General features: G+C 58.5%; 2 protein-coding genes across 2 annotated transcripts; both read right to left on the minus strand.

Annotated features, from left to right (window-relative positions):
* Positions 1-143: 143 nt before the first annotated feature.
* Positions 144-5,078, minus strand: CATSPERZ (catsper channel auxiliary subunit zeta). Its single transcript, XM_080640415.1, has 5 exons — positions 4,417-5,078; positions 3,038-3,386; positions 1,277-1,356; positions 1,009-1,075; positions 144-283 (listed from the first exon to the last, which is right to left on the minus strand). The coding sequence occupies exons 1-5, from the start codon at positions 4,435-4,437 to the stop codon at positions 174-176; spliced, it is 627 nt and encodes a 208-aa protein (XP_080496541.1). The 5' UTR covers positions 4,438-5,078; the 3' UTR covers positions 144-173.
* A 23-nt stretch (positions 5,079-5,101) lies between these two features.
* On the minus strand, positions 5,102-10,676 carry KCNK4 (potassium two pore domain channel subfamily K member 4). The gene is made up of 6 exons (XM_080640414.1): positions 10,320-10,676; positions 7,321-7,444; positions 7,030-7,190; positions 6,712-6,898; positions 6,100-6,239; positions 5,102-5,493 (listed from the first exon to the last, which is right to left on the minus strand). Exons 1-6 carry the CDS (start codon positions 10,506-10,508, stop codon positions 5,119-5,121), a joined length of 1,176 nt encoding a protein of 391 aa, XP_080496540.1. The 5' UTR covers positions 10,509-10,676; the 3' UTR covers positions 5,102-5,118.
* Between the last annotated feature and the right edge of the window lie 1,953 nt (positions 10,677-12,629).

Here is a 12,629-nt window from a genome sequence, read left to right on the forward strand (position 1 = left end):
GGGGCCACGTGCGTCCGCCTCACGCAGACAGCCACGCACTGACTCACAGACCTTGCACAGACTTTTATTTCTCTAGGGTTCAAATTCCATATGGATAGGGTCGGGTTTGGGTCTCCGCGCGGGACACGGACCGGGCTGGAGTTGGGCAGTCACTCGAGCCTGAGGCGGTGCTCTCAGTGCGCGGAGACGTGTTGCCTCCTGTTCCGCCGCTTCTTGAGACCCTCGATATATCGCTGCAGCTGCTTGGTCAGGAAGTGATCCCTGCCGATCGCCATCCGGTAGCCTGGAGGAGAGAGCTCCACTCAGGGCAATTAGCAGGGGCCTTACCTCCCCAGCAGCAGGTGCCACATGTGTGACTGGAGGAAGGACGGGTGACTTGGTTGACAGGAGCTCTAAGGGAACTTTGGATCTCCAAGGTGCTGGGCCCTGCCGGTTTTGTTTCAAGTCCTGTGCTCCAAATAGATGGGGGATGCGGAGCAGGACTGGATATAGAGGTGGAGGATGAATGAGAGCAAGATTAAAGAAAATGTTGTGGGCCTGATCTTGGACAGCGGCAGCTTTTTGGACACCTGGAGCACTCATCATTAGCCATTAGCCAGTCCCTACCCCTCATATCATAAACAGGGCAAACCAGTGAAGGTTTACCCAAATAATCTACTGTCCAAAGGCTCTTCACATTAACCAGGGAAGGAGCCAAGGCCACCAGAGACTGTCAGCCCCCTGGACAGATGGAGAAATCACCTTAGGAAAGACGCCAGCTAGAGGGGGGCTGCACTTAAAGTGGAGCCCAGCCCCTCACATTTGCCCCATGGTTTCTCCATTGGTCTCCCTTGTCCTGTCCCCCAACTTTTTACTTTCTGTGGGGCTGTTATGATATTTGTGAGCGGTAAGAGAATCTGACAAGGCAGTCACATCCCGAAATCCCACTGCCAGGGACTCAAATCCTGCAAAATCCCCTAAGGTCTCATGGGAGCTTGGGGCGGGGCGGGGGGGGGGGGGGGGACTCACTCTGGAGGGCTTTGGTGAGGATTTCCAGAGCTTCATTCTCCATGAGTTCCATCAGGGGCAGTGGCAGCTGAAGAGGCAGCAAGAGGCTGAATGTCCAAGGGACCCCAGCTCTGCCCACAGCTGAAATGCCCCACCTGCTGCCTGCAGCCCAAGACGCCCAACCAGTCTGTCTGCCCCTCCACCCTACAGACCACCCACCCCCTTCATCCCTAAACCCCCCATTCCCCCCCCACCACTAAAATGCCCAGCCTCCCTGGGTGCCTCTAACCCTGTTCTGCTGCTCCACCCAGTAGGCTCGGTGGTGTGTGTGCTTCAAGATGTTGAGTGATGACACCGAGGAAGCCAGTTCTGGGAGAAGAGAAAAGAGACACCAGTCATGGGCAGGCTGCTGGGTCTTTCTGGAATAGAGATGTGTGGGCTGGCATCCGGCAGGGACAGTGGCCTTCAGAGAACAGCTCCAGGTGCCACCTTAGCAGGAAGCAGCATGGGGACAGTGGTTGCCAACCCTGGGCTTTATTATCTCTCCCACCAAGGGTCTAGTTCTGACTGCCCCACTGTGTGACACTTAGAGCCAGTGACCGAAACTTTCTGACCTTCAGGGTCTTCATCTGTAAAATGGGGTAATAAGAATAACCCCTGGCCCCGGCTGGGTAGCTCAGTTGGTTAGAGCATCATCCCAATACACCAAGGTTGCGGGTTCAATCCCTGGTCAGGGCTCATACAAGAATCAACCAATGAAACAGTAAGTCAGTGTTTCTCTCTCTCTCTGTTTCTCTCAAATCAATAATTTTTTTTTCAAATGAATAATTTAAAAAAATAGCCTGGCCATTGTGGCTCAGTGGTTGAGCGTCGACCCATGAACCACCACATGACCAGGTTGTGGGCTCGATCCCCAGGAGGGGGCATGCAGGAAGCAGCCAATCATCATTGATGTTTCCATTCCACTCTCTCCCTCCTTCTCTCTGAAATCAATAAAAACATATTTAAAAAAGAAGGAAAATAAAAAGAATAACCCCTTATGGAGGTGATGAAGTTTAAAGGTGATCATACAAGGGAAACCCAGTGCCTGGCACACTGCAAGAGCTCAATAATTAGCTGTCATGCCCTAACTGGTTTGGCTCAGTGGATAGAGCGTTGGCCTGCAGACTGAAGGGTCCCAGGTTCGATTCCGGTCTTGGTTGCAGGCACATCCTCAGTAGGGGGTGTGCAGGAGGCAGCTGATTGATGTTTCTCTCTCATCGATGTTTCTAATTCTCTATCCCTCTCCCTTCCTCTCTGTAAAAATCATAAAACATATTTAAAAAAAATAATAATAATTAGCTGTCATTATATTGCTATCAGTTCCCATTATCTGATGAAGCGCTGGGGGAGGGGGAGAAGGGAAAGGAAAAATCCCCAAAAGTGACCAGCATGAAGTAGGCACTTAAAAATCATCACCTATGCCCTGACCGGTTTGGCTCAGTGGATAGCGCATCGGCCTGCGGAATCAAGGGTCCCAGGTTCAATTCCGGTCAAGGGCATGTACCTTGGTTGCGGGCACATCCCCAATAGGGGGTGTGGGGGAGGCAGCTGATTGATGTTTCTCTCTCATCCATGTTTCTGACTCTCTCCCTCTCCCTTCCTCTCTGTAAAAAAAAAAAAAAGGAAAAAAATCAATAAAATATATTTTTTAAAAATCGTCACCAATGACTAAATAAATGAGACAGGCACCTCCTCAACCCTCGAAAACCCACCGACAAGAAATTAACTCCTTCCTCTCAACTCTCCTGGTGATTCCATTAAAAGCAAGGTCCTAATGACACGGCCTCTGAGCATTTTCCTGCGTGTCTCTGGGGACCTGGTGTGGCCTGGCACAGGATCTTGCCTGGTGCCTGCCCAGTAGGGGGCGCTCCAAGAATGTCTGGTTTATTAAGCGTGACCGATTAGGGATCCTACAGCTTCCCAGTGTTTTACACCAACAGACATTCAGGCCCTGGCCAGCCAGCCCCCTGCCCTGTGGGCACCCACAGCCGCATGAAGCCACACTGACCCATCTTGCTCCCGAAATCCTCGACCCCTTCTACATCATTTCTCTGGGAGCTCTTGGGGCTCTGCTCCAGCTCCAAGGTGTGGCCATCGAGTTCCTCCTGCCTGATGCCGCCTTCGTTATTTCTCTCACTCCATCTTTCCCAGGCGCTGTCAGAGTCGGCCTTCTGCTTGTACCACTGGCCAGCCTTTCTGTCTGCGCCGCTGTCCTCCTGGTCAGAGTCCTCATAAACATTTGTCAGCTGCACGTTCAGCTTGGGCTGCGACAGCGTGGCCTTGGTCCACAGATTCCGGATGTCACTCTTCGAGCCTGACTTGACTAAGTCATAGGGGCTCAAAGACTTGGGCGTCCCCTGTGGACCACATACAACAAGGAAAGCCCCCCACACCTGTCAGCATGGCTATCATCAATAAATCAACAGACAGGGTTGGAGTGCTGGCGAGGACGTGGAGAAGAGGGAACCCTCGTGCACTGTTGGTGGGAATGCAGTTTGGTGCAGCCACTGTGGAAAACATTCTGGAATTACCTCAAAAAATTAGAAATGGAACTACCTTATGACCCAGCAATTCCACTTCTTGGAATATATCCAAATAAACCCAAGACACTAATTCGAAAGAATATATGCACCCCTATGTTCATTGCAGCGTGATTTACAATAGCCAAGATTTGGAAGCAGCACGTATGAGGGGATAAAAGAAAAAAAAAGCTGTGGTACATGTACACAATGGAATACTACTTGGCCGTTAAAAAGGGGGGATCTTACCCTTAGCGACAGCATGGATGGACCTGGAGAGCATTATGCTAAGTGAAATAAGCCAGTCAGAGAAAGACAAGCACCATATGATTTCACTCATATGTGGAATCTAATAAACAAAATAAACTAACAAAATAGAAACAGATTCATAGAGAACAGACTGACAGCTGGGGGGAGGGAGTTCAGGGCTGGGTGAAAAAGGGGAAGGACTCAGCAAAAACAACAATAACAAAACTCATAGACACCCACAACAGTCTGGTGATTACCAGCGGGGGGTGGGGAGGAAGGGGGGGCAGTAAGGAGAGGGTATAGGAGGGCCAAATGGTGACGGTAGGAGACTTAATAAAAGTATATAGGTTTCAGGCATACAGATTATGTATTATAGAATTGTACACCTGAAACCTATATACTTTCATTAACCAATATCACCCCAATAAAATCAATTAAAAAAAAAAAAAAACACACAAGGAAAGCCCAGGGTCGCGGGGAGTTGGGGAGGGAGGAAGGCAGGCTGGGCAGCCACGTGGGGACTGTTGGGAGCTGGGGGCGAGGGCGGGAGAGGACAGCCAGGGCTCACGTTGAATGAGTCTGGGGCTGACAGGGTGAGGGGCCCAGGATGAGTTCTTACTTTGAAAGGCTTTTCCTCCATGGTTCTGCCCCAACGGACCCAGTCGCCACAGCCTCGCGGAGGGCAGGGGCGGGGTCGCGCTCCGGGAAGGGGGAGGGTCGGGGTCCCGTTCCGGAATGGCGATGAGGGTCTCGTGCAGGAAGCGGTCAAGCTGCAGCCCCCAACACTGGACACATTCCTTCTCCCCCGCCCCCGCCCCCCTGAGGCCGTGCTGGCGCTGGAGACGCACAGCCCATCCGGCAGACTCCGCCGCCGACCCCGCTCCCTGCGTGCTGGCCTCCACGCAGCGACGCGGGCCGATCACGGCCGAGGGTGCCGGGCCCTGCCCGACCCGACGTGGGTGCAGGGAGAGTCACGGAAGCCTGACTCGCCAGGGAGCGCCCCGACGCCGGCACTCGCGCCCCCACTCGCGCCCTCGGAGCGCGCACGCGCGCAGCGGTAGACTTTTTCCTTTATTGATGCCGGCTCTGCGGCTCAGCTGTGAGGTGTGGGGCACCGGTCCGGCCGGGACAGGAGACGGGGACCCTTGGGGGCTGGAGGTGAACGGAGTGAGGAGGGGGCCAGGAGCCGGGGTGCCAGGCAAGCCACCTGGCCGGCCCCCAGGCTGCAGGCCGGTCGCACAAGGGCTCTTTGGTCAACCAAGCAAAGCATGCGGGGACAGAGCCGGGACGAAGCCGCTGCGAGCCGGGCCGCGGTCCCGCCCTACACGGGCACGTCCTTGTCCCGGAGGCGCCCGGGGCCGCGGGGCCGCGCGGGCTTCCTGGCGGGGTGCGGGGCGCGGCGGCGACCCCGGGGCGCGCGGGGCACCACGCAGCTGCGCTCGCTCTGCGTGTCCGAGGACTCGTCGATGAAGGCCAGGTTCTCGCTGGGGTAATCCAGCGCGGAGGCCGAGGGCGCGGAGGCGGTGGGCGGGGAGGGCGGCTCGGCCTTCTCCGGGGGCGCAGGGGGCTCAGGGGGCGGGGGCGAGAGCGGCCGCTCCTTCTCCGGCGGCGGCGATGCCGCGGGCCCGCCTCGCTGGGTCACCCGCGCCGTCACGGTGCCGGTCCAGCTGGCGGCCTGGGCCGTGAAGCCGCCCATCTGCGGGGCAGGGGCGACGCAGCCCTCAACCCGGGGTCCTCCACCCCGCGGCACCCCGGGAGCCTGCCCTTCGCCAACCAGGCGTCGCTCCTCTCTTCCCGGGCCCTCCTGCCTCAGCCCGCCCCCAGCCGCCCCATCTCCCCCTCCTTCATCGCACTGAAGCGCCCCCTTATCTAGAAACCCCGGGTTATCCCAGCTCTCCCCGCTGGGCCCCCAGAGACTCCGAGCTCCTGGGCCTGTATCGACGAGTGGGGTGACAGAACACAGGTCGCATTAAGTCTGAATTTCAGACAAACAACAAGTAAAATTGTCGTGTAAGTGTGTCCCGTGCACTGGGTCAGACACCCTCACACTGAACGTTATTTGCTGCTTCTCTGAAATGCACCTGCAACTGCGCTGCCTGCATTTTATTTTGGTGAATCTGGCAGCCCTGTCCCCAAGAACAGAGATGGGGTCGCCTGCAGCCCTGTCCGAGCTTAGTCCCTTGTCCCCGGCTGGTGCCGATGGGGGCGCACCCAGTCCCTGCCTGGAGGAGCCCACACTCTGGAAGGGAGGCGGCCCCGCCAAACAACTGCTGGGGTGCAGCGCGGGCGTCAGGGCGCCTACCTCGGCCCGCGTGTGGCGGAACACTACCCGCAGCCAGTTCCCGATGGTGGTGAGCACCGAGGCGAAGTAGGCCAGGCCGAGCAGGATCCAGAACCACACCAGCGGCTGATAGGCTGCGTGGGTATGGCTGGGGTTGGCGCCTGGGATACCAGGGGGAGGGCAGAGAGAAGTGGGGCCAGCTTTGAGCGGGAAGCCACTGCTTCGCTGCCCCTCTCCCCACCCAGCTCACGGAGAGGATCCGCTCTCCCAGGACGGCGGGTTTGTGCGGTGTGTGAACGCGTGCAACGTGAGCGTGCATGACCCGAAGGGGTGCAAGGTAAGAGCGTGTGAGTGGGAGTGCTCACGTGCAAGAGTGGGAGCATGGGTGAGGGGTGCACCTTACCATGTGTGAACATGCATGGAGGCTCAGGCATGCAAGAATGAAAGTGTGCACGAGGTGTTGCATCCGTGCAACGAGGTGAGGGTGCATTCCGTGCGCGGATATAGGGGCTGGAGTCATCCCGTTTGAGCGCACAAACGCCACGTGGAGTTTGGAGGGAGAAGCGAGAGTGCAGAGCCCGAGGATAGGAATAAAGTGGGCAGGAAAGGACAGCACAAGAAAGGTGGCCTCACCGGCCACATAGTCCCCGAACCCCACCGTGGTGAGCGTCACCACAACGAAGTAGATGGCTTCGAGCTTGCTCCAGCCCTCCGTGTAGCAGAACGCAAACATGGGGGCGACCACAAAGAGCAGGCAGCCCATCAGCAGGAAGAGGAGCGCCGACAGGATTCGCACCAGCTCCTTGGGCACGTGCCACTTCTGCAGGAAGGGGCAACAGGTAGGACCCGGGAGTCCCCCAGTCCTCCGCTCTCACACCCCACACCCCTTCCTCCGGGAGGGGATGTAGAAAAGGTATCCTGAGCCCAACACGGATGGGTGGAGCAGCTCACCAGGAAGATGGCTTCAATGTGACCGATGCCATGGCGCAGGGCGGAGCCCAGCCGGTCCCCGACCCCTGCCAGCAGGAACCCGAACAGCGGGATCCCCACCAGAGCATAGACGATGCAGAAGACGCGTCCAACATCTGTGCGCAGGGCTACATTGCCATAGCCTGGGCGGAGGGGCAGAGCAGGAGATCTAGGGGCTACCTGGCACCCCCGTCTCCCCCTGCACCTTCCTTCCCCCTAGAGAAAGCCCAGCCACTCCTTGCCCCCCTCCACATGCCCAGTCCCCTCCCCCACCGATGGTGGTGATGATGGTGCCTGAGAAAAAGAAGGCGCCGCCCAGGTCCCAGGCTGAGTAGTTGCTGTGACTGGTGGAGTTGATGTCAGGGTTTGCACCCCCTCCCAGGGCATCAGCCACCTCCTGCAGGACAAGGCACAGAAGGAGGAGCCTTAGTCCTTCCCTCCGGTCCTAGCCACCCCCTGGCCCTCCGGCCTCTAGAATGTTTCCCTCCCTGCCCCTCCCAGCTCTCCCCTTCCCTCTGGCCTTCCTGAAGGCAGTCCCTTTGAACACACATTGCAAATTGGGGCGACCCAATGTTGCCTGACCTCCACATTGTTTTAGAAACATTTATCTGCCCCCTAATTTCACACAACAGATTTTCCATTTTACAGTGCTCAAGAGCACAGACTCTGGGACCAGACTGTCTGGTTTCAAATCTTGGTGCTACGTGAACATGGCGAAGTCTCTGTGCCTTTGTTTCTACATCTACCAACCGGGGATGATGCTAACAGCACCTACCACCAACCAGGGATGATGCTAACAGCACCTACCGTATCAACTTGTGAAGCGTTAGAGCCCCCACAGCAAAGTAAGCGCTGTGTCCCCATGCAGTGGCCGTGCCTAGGATTTCCAGGTTTCCCCAGACCCACCACTCCCATTGCCCCACGGAAGCTGCATCTGAGTCCCTTGCCTTAGAACATGTGATGAAAGTTAGGGACCCTCCCTCCAGGCAGGTGCATCAACATTTTCATCCCATTTTTGTAGGTTTGTGGACACACAAACCCCTGCCCGCCCGCTGAAGTCCTGTGCTACATAGTAGATGCTCAGCAAATACGATTAAATGAATGCCATGGCCATGTGTCTGTCCCTGTTGCCAGGCAGGGCAGGGTCTGTGTTTTGAGAGTGCTTGCCCTAAGAGCCAGAGGTCGGAGCACAATAGGAGGGGGTGCAATGGGGCCCTTCCTCAGGGCGCACAGAGCCAACACACGAAGGCAGGGAGTGAGAGGGAGATCACAAACCACCTCTCTCTCTTACTGTCCTCATTAGCAAGACCCTTTCCAAATCAACTGTCCTGAACGAGGGCCCCAAACCCTCCGCAGCTCCCTGCTGTCCGCAGAACGGAGTCCCCCAGCCCCAGCCCAGGCTTTATGCCACTTTTCAACCTGGTTCCTTCCAACCTCCCCTTCCCAGTCTCCCCTCCGGAGTCTCCCATTTGGGAACCCAAGTTAAGGTGACCTTAACCCCAAATTTCTGAGATGATCTCATTTCCTGTAATAATAATTTTTTAATAAAGCCAAGAAGTGAAATATATGATTTAAAGTGATTTAATATTTATTTTGCAACACTTTTTCTGGTAAATTCACTACTTAAGGGGGAAAAAAATCCTTTGTCATCCTGTGTCCCAATTTTTGTTTCAAATGACTAGGCATCTGCTAAATCTGAGTTCTATGGCCATTTACCCATTTCTTCCTTCATCCCAGCTTCCACGCCTTTGCCCGCTGCGCCTCTGCCCGTAGTCCCTCGCAACCCAACCACACATCTCTAAATTCCACCCATCTCGCCCGTCCCGTCGGTTACCAGCTCTTCCCGAAGGCCCCTGGCACCTCCCTCTTTGCCCCCAGCACCCAGCCCAGGGCCCATCCTACAACAGGCGGTTAACAAAGAAGGAAGTGAGGAAAGTGCCTTTCCCACCGAATCCTGTAGTGATCTGTCCACGGAGCTGTCCCCCTGCCCAGATGTGACATCCTCTAGGACACAGCTTGCATCTGTCCCGCCCCAACGTCCATTTCCCTGCTGACTCTATGGTGTCTGGCACAGCACCTAGTTCACAGCAGGGCATGGCTGCTGTATGGCTGATTGTGGAGAAGAAATAGAGCAGCTGTTGCCCATCCTTCTAGTTTCTGCCCTTCCTTTGCTTCTTTTTATTCGGGGAAAAAAGTAACTCTGTTGTGAAGATAAAATAGGTCAGGTTCCCTCCCTCCCTCTGCCCTGTGGTCTGGTCAGACACTCCCTCCCGCCCAGGCCTCTCTGAGGCTCTCTCTCTCTCTCTCTCTATTCTAGATGCATCAGAGACAAGGTCAGGCTGCCGGGCCCGCCCCATCCTCATCTCTGCTCTGGTCCTGCCACAATGAGAATCCACAGAGGCCTCCATGCTGATGGCTCCTCCCTCCCAAAGAACAGACAGGGAAAGAGGAGTAATCTGTCCTAAAGTAATAAACACTCATTTATCAAAGTTAAATCTTAGACTTTTAATGTGATAGTGACTCCGAAATCAGAGAAAGCCATAGAGGTGTGGCCTGACAGTCTCCCAGAAGACAAGCCCACACTTTAGTCCCTGGCCGGGTCCCTGGCTGCCTCCCCTCCAACCTCTACAGCATAAGCACCGCGTCCTGGGTAAAGGGGCCTTAACCGCATTCACCATGCACGCCCAGGAGGAGGCGAGCCCGGAAGCCTCCGGAACCACCTGCACGTGTTTGTAGGTGCACTTTTCTGGGGTGCTCGCAGTGTTCCTGGGCCTCTCTAAGGAGTCTGTGGCTCCGAGGAAGTATAGGAGCCAGTGTGGGGTTGCCAGATTTAGCAAATAAAAATACTGCCAGGGACACAGTCATATTTAAAAACGATTCCTTGTTTAGCTGGAATTCACATTTAACTGGGTGCCCTGACTTTTATCTGGTAACCCTAAACCAGGGAGTGAGACCTGTGACAATGTAGCCTCTCTCATTGCTACAGCCATTTGCTCATTCTCCCTTCCTTCCTTCCTTCCTTCCGCCCCTCCACACTGAAGGAGACGTCCAGGGCACAGTCCAACGCCAGGCACAGCGAGGAGAGCACGCGCCCCACACACATCACATTGAAAACTGAGACGTGCCCCCAGCCTCTGCCCGGCACCCCAGTTGCACCCAGCCCTCAGGGGGGCCAGTCTGGAAGCAGCACCCGAGCACACGGCCCCACAGGCATGCAGCTGGCGCCAGAGGGTCATGGGTGACTGCTGAAGGGGTTCTCGCCACCCACGCACCTTGATGAGGAGCCCCAGGTCCCCGTCGCTCACACATGGGTGGCTCCGCAGGAACTTCTCTCGGACCTCCCCCAGCTCCCTCTGGGCCTGCTGCTCCAGCGGCTGCTCCAGGGCCTGGAAGACCAGGGCACCCAACACCAGGTAGAGCAGGACCAGCGCCAGCAGAGCCAGGAGTGTGGTGCTGCGCATGGCGTGCCCAGGGGCCCGGCCAGGTCCAGCGCCCGCGTGGGGAGGCCGGGCAGGCGGCTCCTGGAGGGCTGTGGTCACTGCGGGCGGAACCAGGGATCTCGGATGAATAACCTGGCCTGACAGCCCTCCTCCAGCCCCTACCCACCCATGAGTCAGTCATTGGAGCCTCCAGCTCTACTGTCCTCCGAGGACCTCTCCCTACATCCCTCTGGCTGGACACTTGGTACCAGGACACACCCAGGCCTCCCCCCACTTTGGTCCCCCCTTACCTCCACTGCCCGGCCCTCAGGGCCCTCAGCCCCTGTCTGGGGGGCCTCTGGGTGCGAGAAGAGAAGAGGGCACCCGGAAGGGAAGAGGAGGGAGGAGAGTGGAAGAGGGAGAGACTGAGCCTGCTGAGGAAGAGGCAGGGGAGCAGGGAAACGCCAGAGGGTGGGGGTGGGGGGGGCGGGGGGGGCAGGCGTGGGAACTGGCCTTCCAGGAGGGGCCGAGCGCGCTGGGAGGCGCTGGCAGGAAAAGTGGGAGGAAAGCCGACCGCACTGGGCGGGGACCAGGATGGCTGGTCCGGTTCGCCTGCTGCTGCTGCCGCAGCATCTTCGTGACTTCTTCTCTTGGCCGAGATGGGCTGGGCGGGGAGCCTCCAGGGCCCCCCAGAGCCCCGCCGGGCTTTCGAGGAACCCAGGGATGGGTCCGGTCCCAGTGCAGGTGCGAGGCAGGGGTGGGGGCCGGTTCCGGGAAGGAGCAGAGCAGGGCGAGGGCTACAAACCGGACCAGGGCAGCCTCCCCCGGGCGGCTGCGCCCACGCGCCCACGCGCCGCACAAAGCTCGCGTGCCCACGCTCCGCCCTGCAGCCCGGCCACCGGCTGCTCGGGCGCCACGCACACGCTCCACCTGCACTCGCCCACACTCGCGGGCACACCGCACCCGGGGCCGCGGCACCCGGAGGGCCAGTCACACGTGTGCCCACACTTGCGCGAGCATCTCAGACCCGGGCCACTGGGCAGCGCCGGCCGCCAGCCCCGCACACCGCACTCGCTCCCACCGCCTCCCGAGTCTCCATGCCCACACCTCGGAGCGTGTCGGCGCGCGCCGCACGATTCCCGGAGGCGCCCACGCGGGGAAGGGAGGTGGCGCCCCACCCAGCGGACGCCCCTGCCGCCTTGCGCGGAGTCCGTCCGCACTCCCTGCCGCGCCCCTCCGCCCCGCACTCACTGTTGGCCCCGCTGCGACGGAGGCTGCGACCCGCTCCCCGCGCGGCCTACCCGGTGCCGGTGCCGGTGCCGGCTGGGCCGCGGAGGCAGTGGCAGAGGCGGAGCGGGCGGCCGCTGGGGCTGGGACCCCCCTCCCGCCGCCTGAAGCCCCCCTCCTACCGCGTTTAACCCCTCCAGTGCCGCGCCTCCCTTGGGCTGAGCCTGGGCCGCCCTCTCCCTGGAGATGAATGGCAAAGGAGCCGATAGGGATGCCGCTGGGTCCGGCCTGGAGTGTCCAACCGGAGCCCTGCCCTGCCCCGCTGGCTAGCCAGTGTGGCCAGCGGCCGGGTCTGGACATCAGCCGGCTCACCTCCCTGGACGGGCGCCACACTAATCTCCAGGCTCACTATGGGATAGGGAGGGCCCTCTACTCCCCCCCTGCGGACAGCCTGGCCCTGGGCTCAACACTGTGAGGGAGGGGATCCACTCAGGCAGGCTGGAGTTGCCCCAGGTGCGGTGCGGCCCAGTTCTGGGGAGTCACACTGGGGCACCTCCTGTCCCTGCTCCTGTATCCCCATCCCTTGGTCCTCTCCCCATGCCCGTCCCAGCATGAAACTGGGGCCAGCACTCCCTCCCCAGCTGCTTGAACTGTCAGGGCCCTGGCATGTCCTGGAACTTGGTTCCTCTCTGCTCTTACCCACTTTACAACCCCCATCTCTCCCAAGACCCTGCTGGGGTCCTCAGCCCTCGGGGTGGGTGGTTGAAACATGGGCGCTAAGGCTGACCCCCACCAGTAGGGGGCCTAAAGGCATTCCCAAGCTCTGGAGCCTGCAGGTCCCACTAGTAGAAAAAGGGGTGTTCATTCTCACTTTGGGGTGCTATTCTGAGCATTAAAGAGGTCAGTGTTTGTAAGCCTGGCACACAAATGACAGCA

The sequence above is a fragment of the Plecotus auritus genome, assembly GCF_963455305.1.
Source record: "Plecotus auritus genome assembly, chromosome: 9".
Classification (NCBI taxonomy): domain Eukaryota; kingdom Metazoa; phylum Chordata; class Mammalia; order Chiroptera; family Vespertilionidae; genus Plecotus; species Plecotus auritus.

Coding starts and splice junctions, on each gene's coding strand:
- CATSPERZ (XM_080640415.1), bottom strand. CDS start 4,437: ATGGAGGAAAAGCCTTTCAAA. Junction 1,357..3,037: donor GGATTTCGGGAGCAAGATGG/GTCAGTGTGGCT, acceptor CTCTTCTCCCAG/AACTGGCTTCCTCGGTGTCA. Junction 1,076..1,276: donor GGGTGGAGCAGCAGAACAGG/GTTAGAGGCACC, acceptor CTGCCTCTTCAG/CTGCCACTGCCCCTGATGGA.
- KCNK4 (XM_080640414.1), bottom strand. CDS start 10,508: ATGCGCAGCACCACACTCCTGGCTCTGCTGGCGCTGGTCCTGCTCTAC. Junction 7,445..10,319: donor ACCTGGGGCTCCTCATCAAG/GTGCGTGGGTGG, acceptor CTTGTCCTGCAG/GAGGTGGCTGATGCCCTGGG. Junction 6,240..6,711: donor GTTCGGGGACTATGTGGCCG/GTGAGGCCACCT, acceptor CTGGTATCCCAG/GCGCCAACCCCAGCCATACC.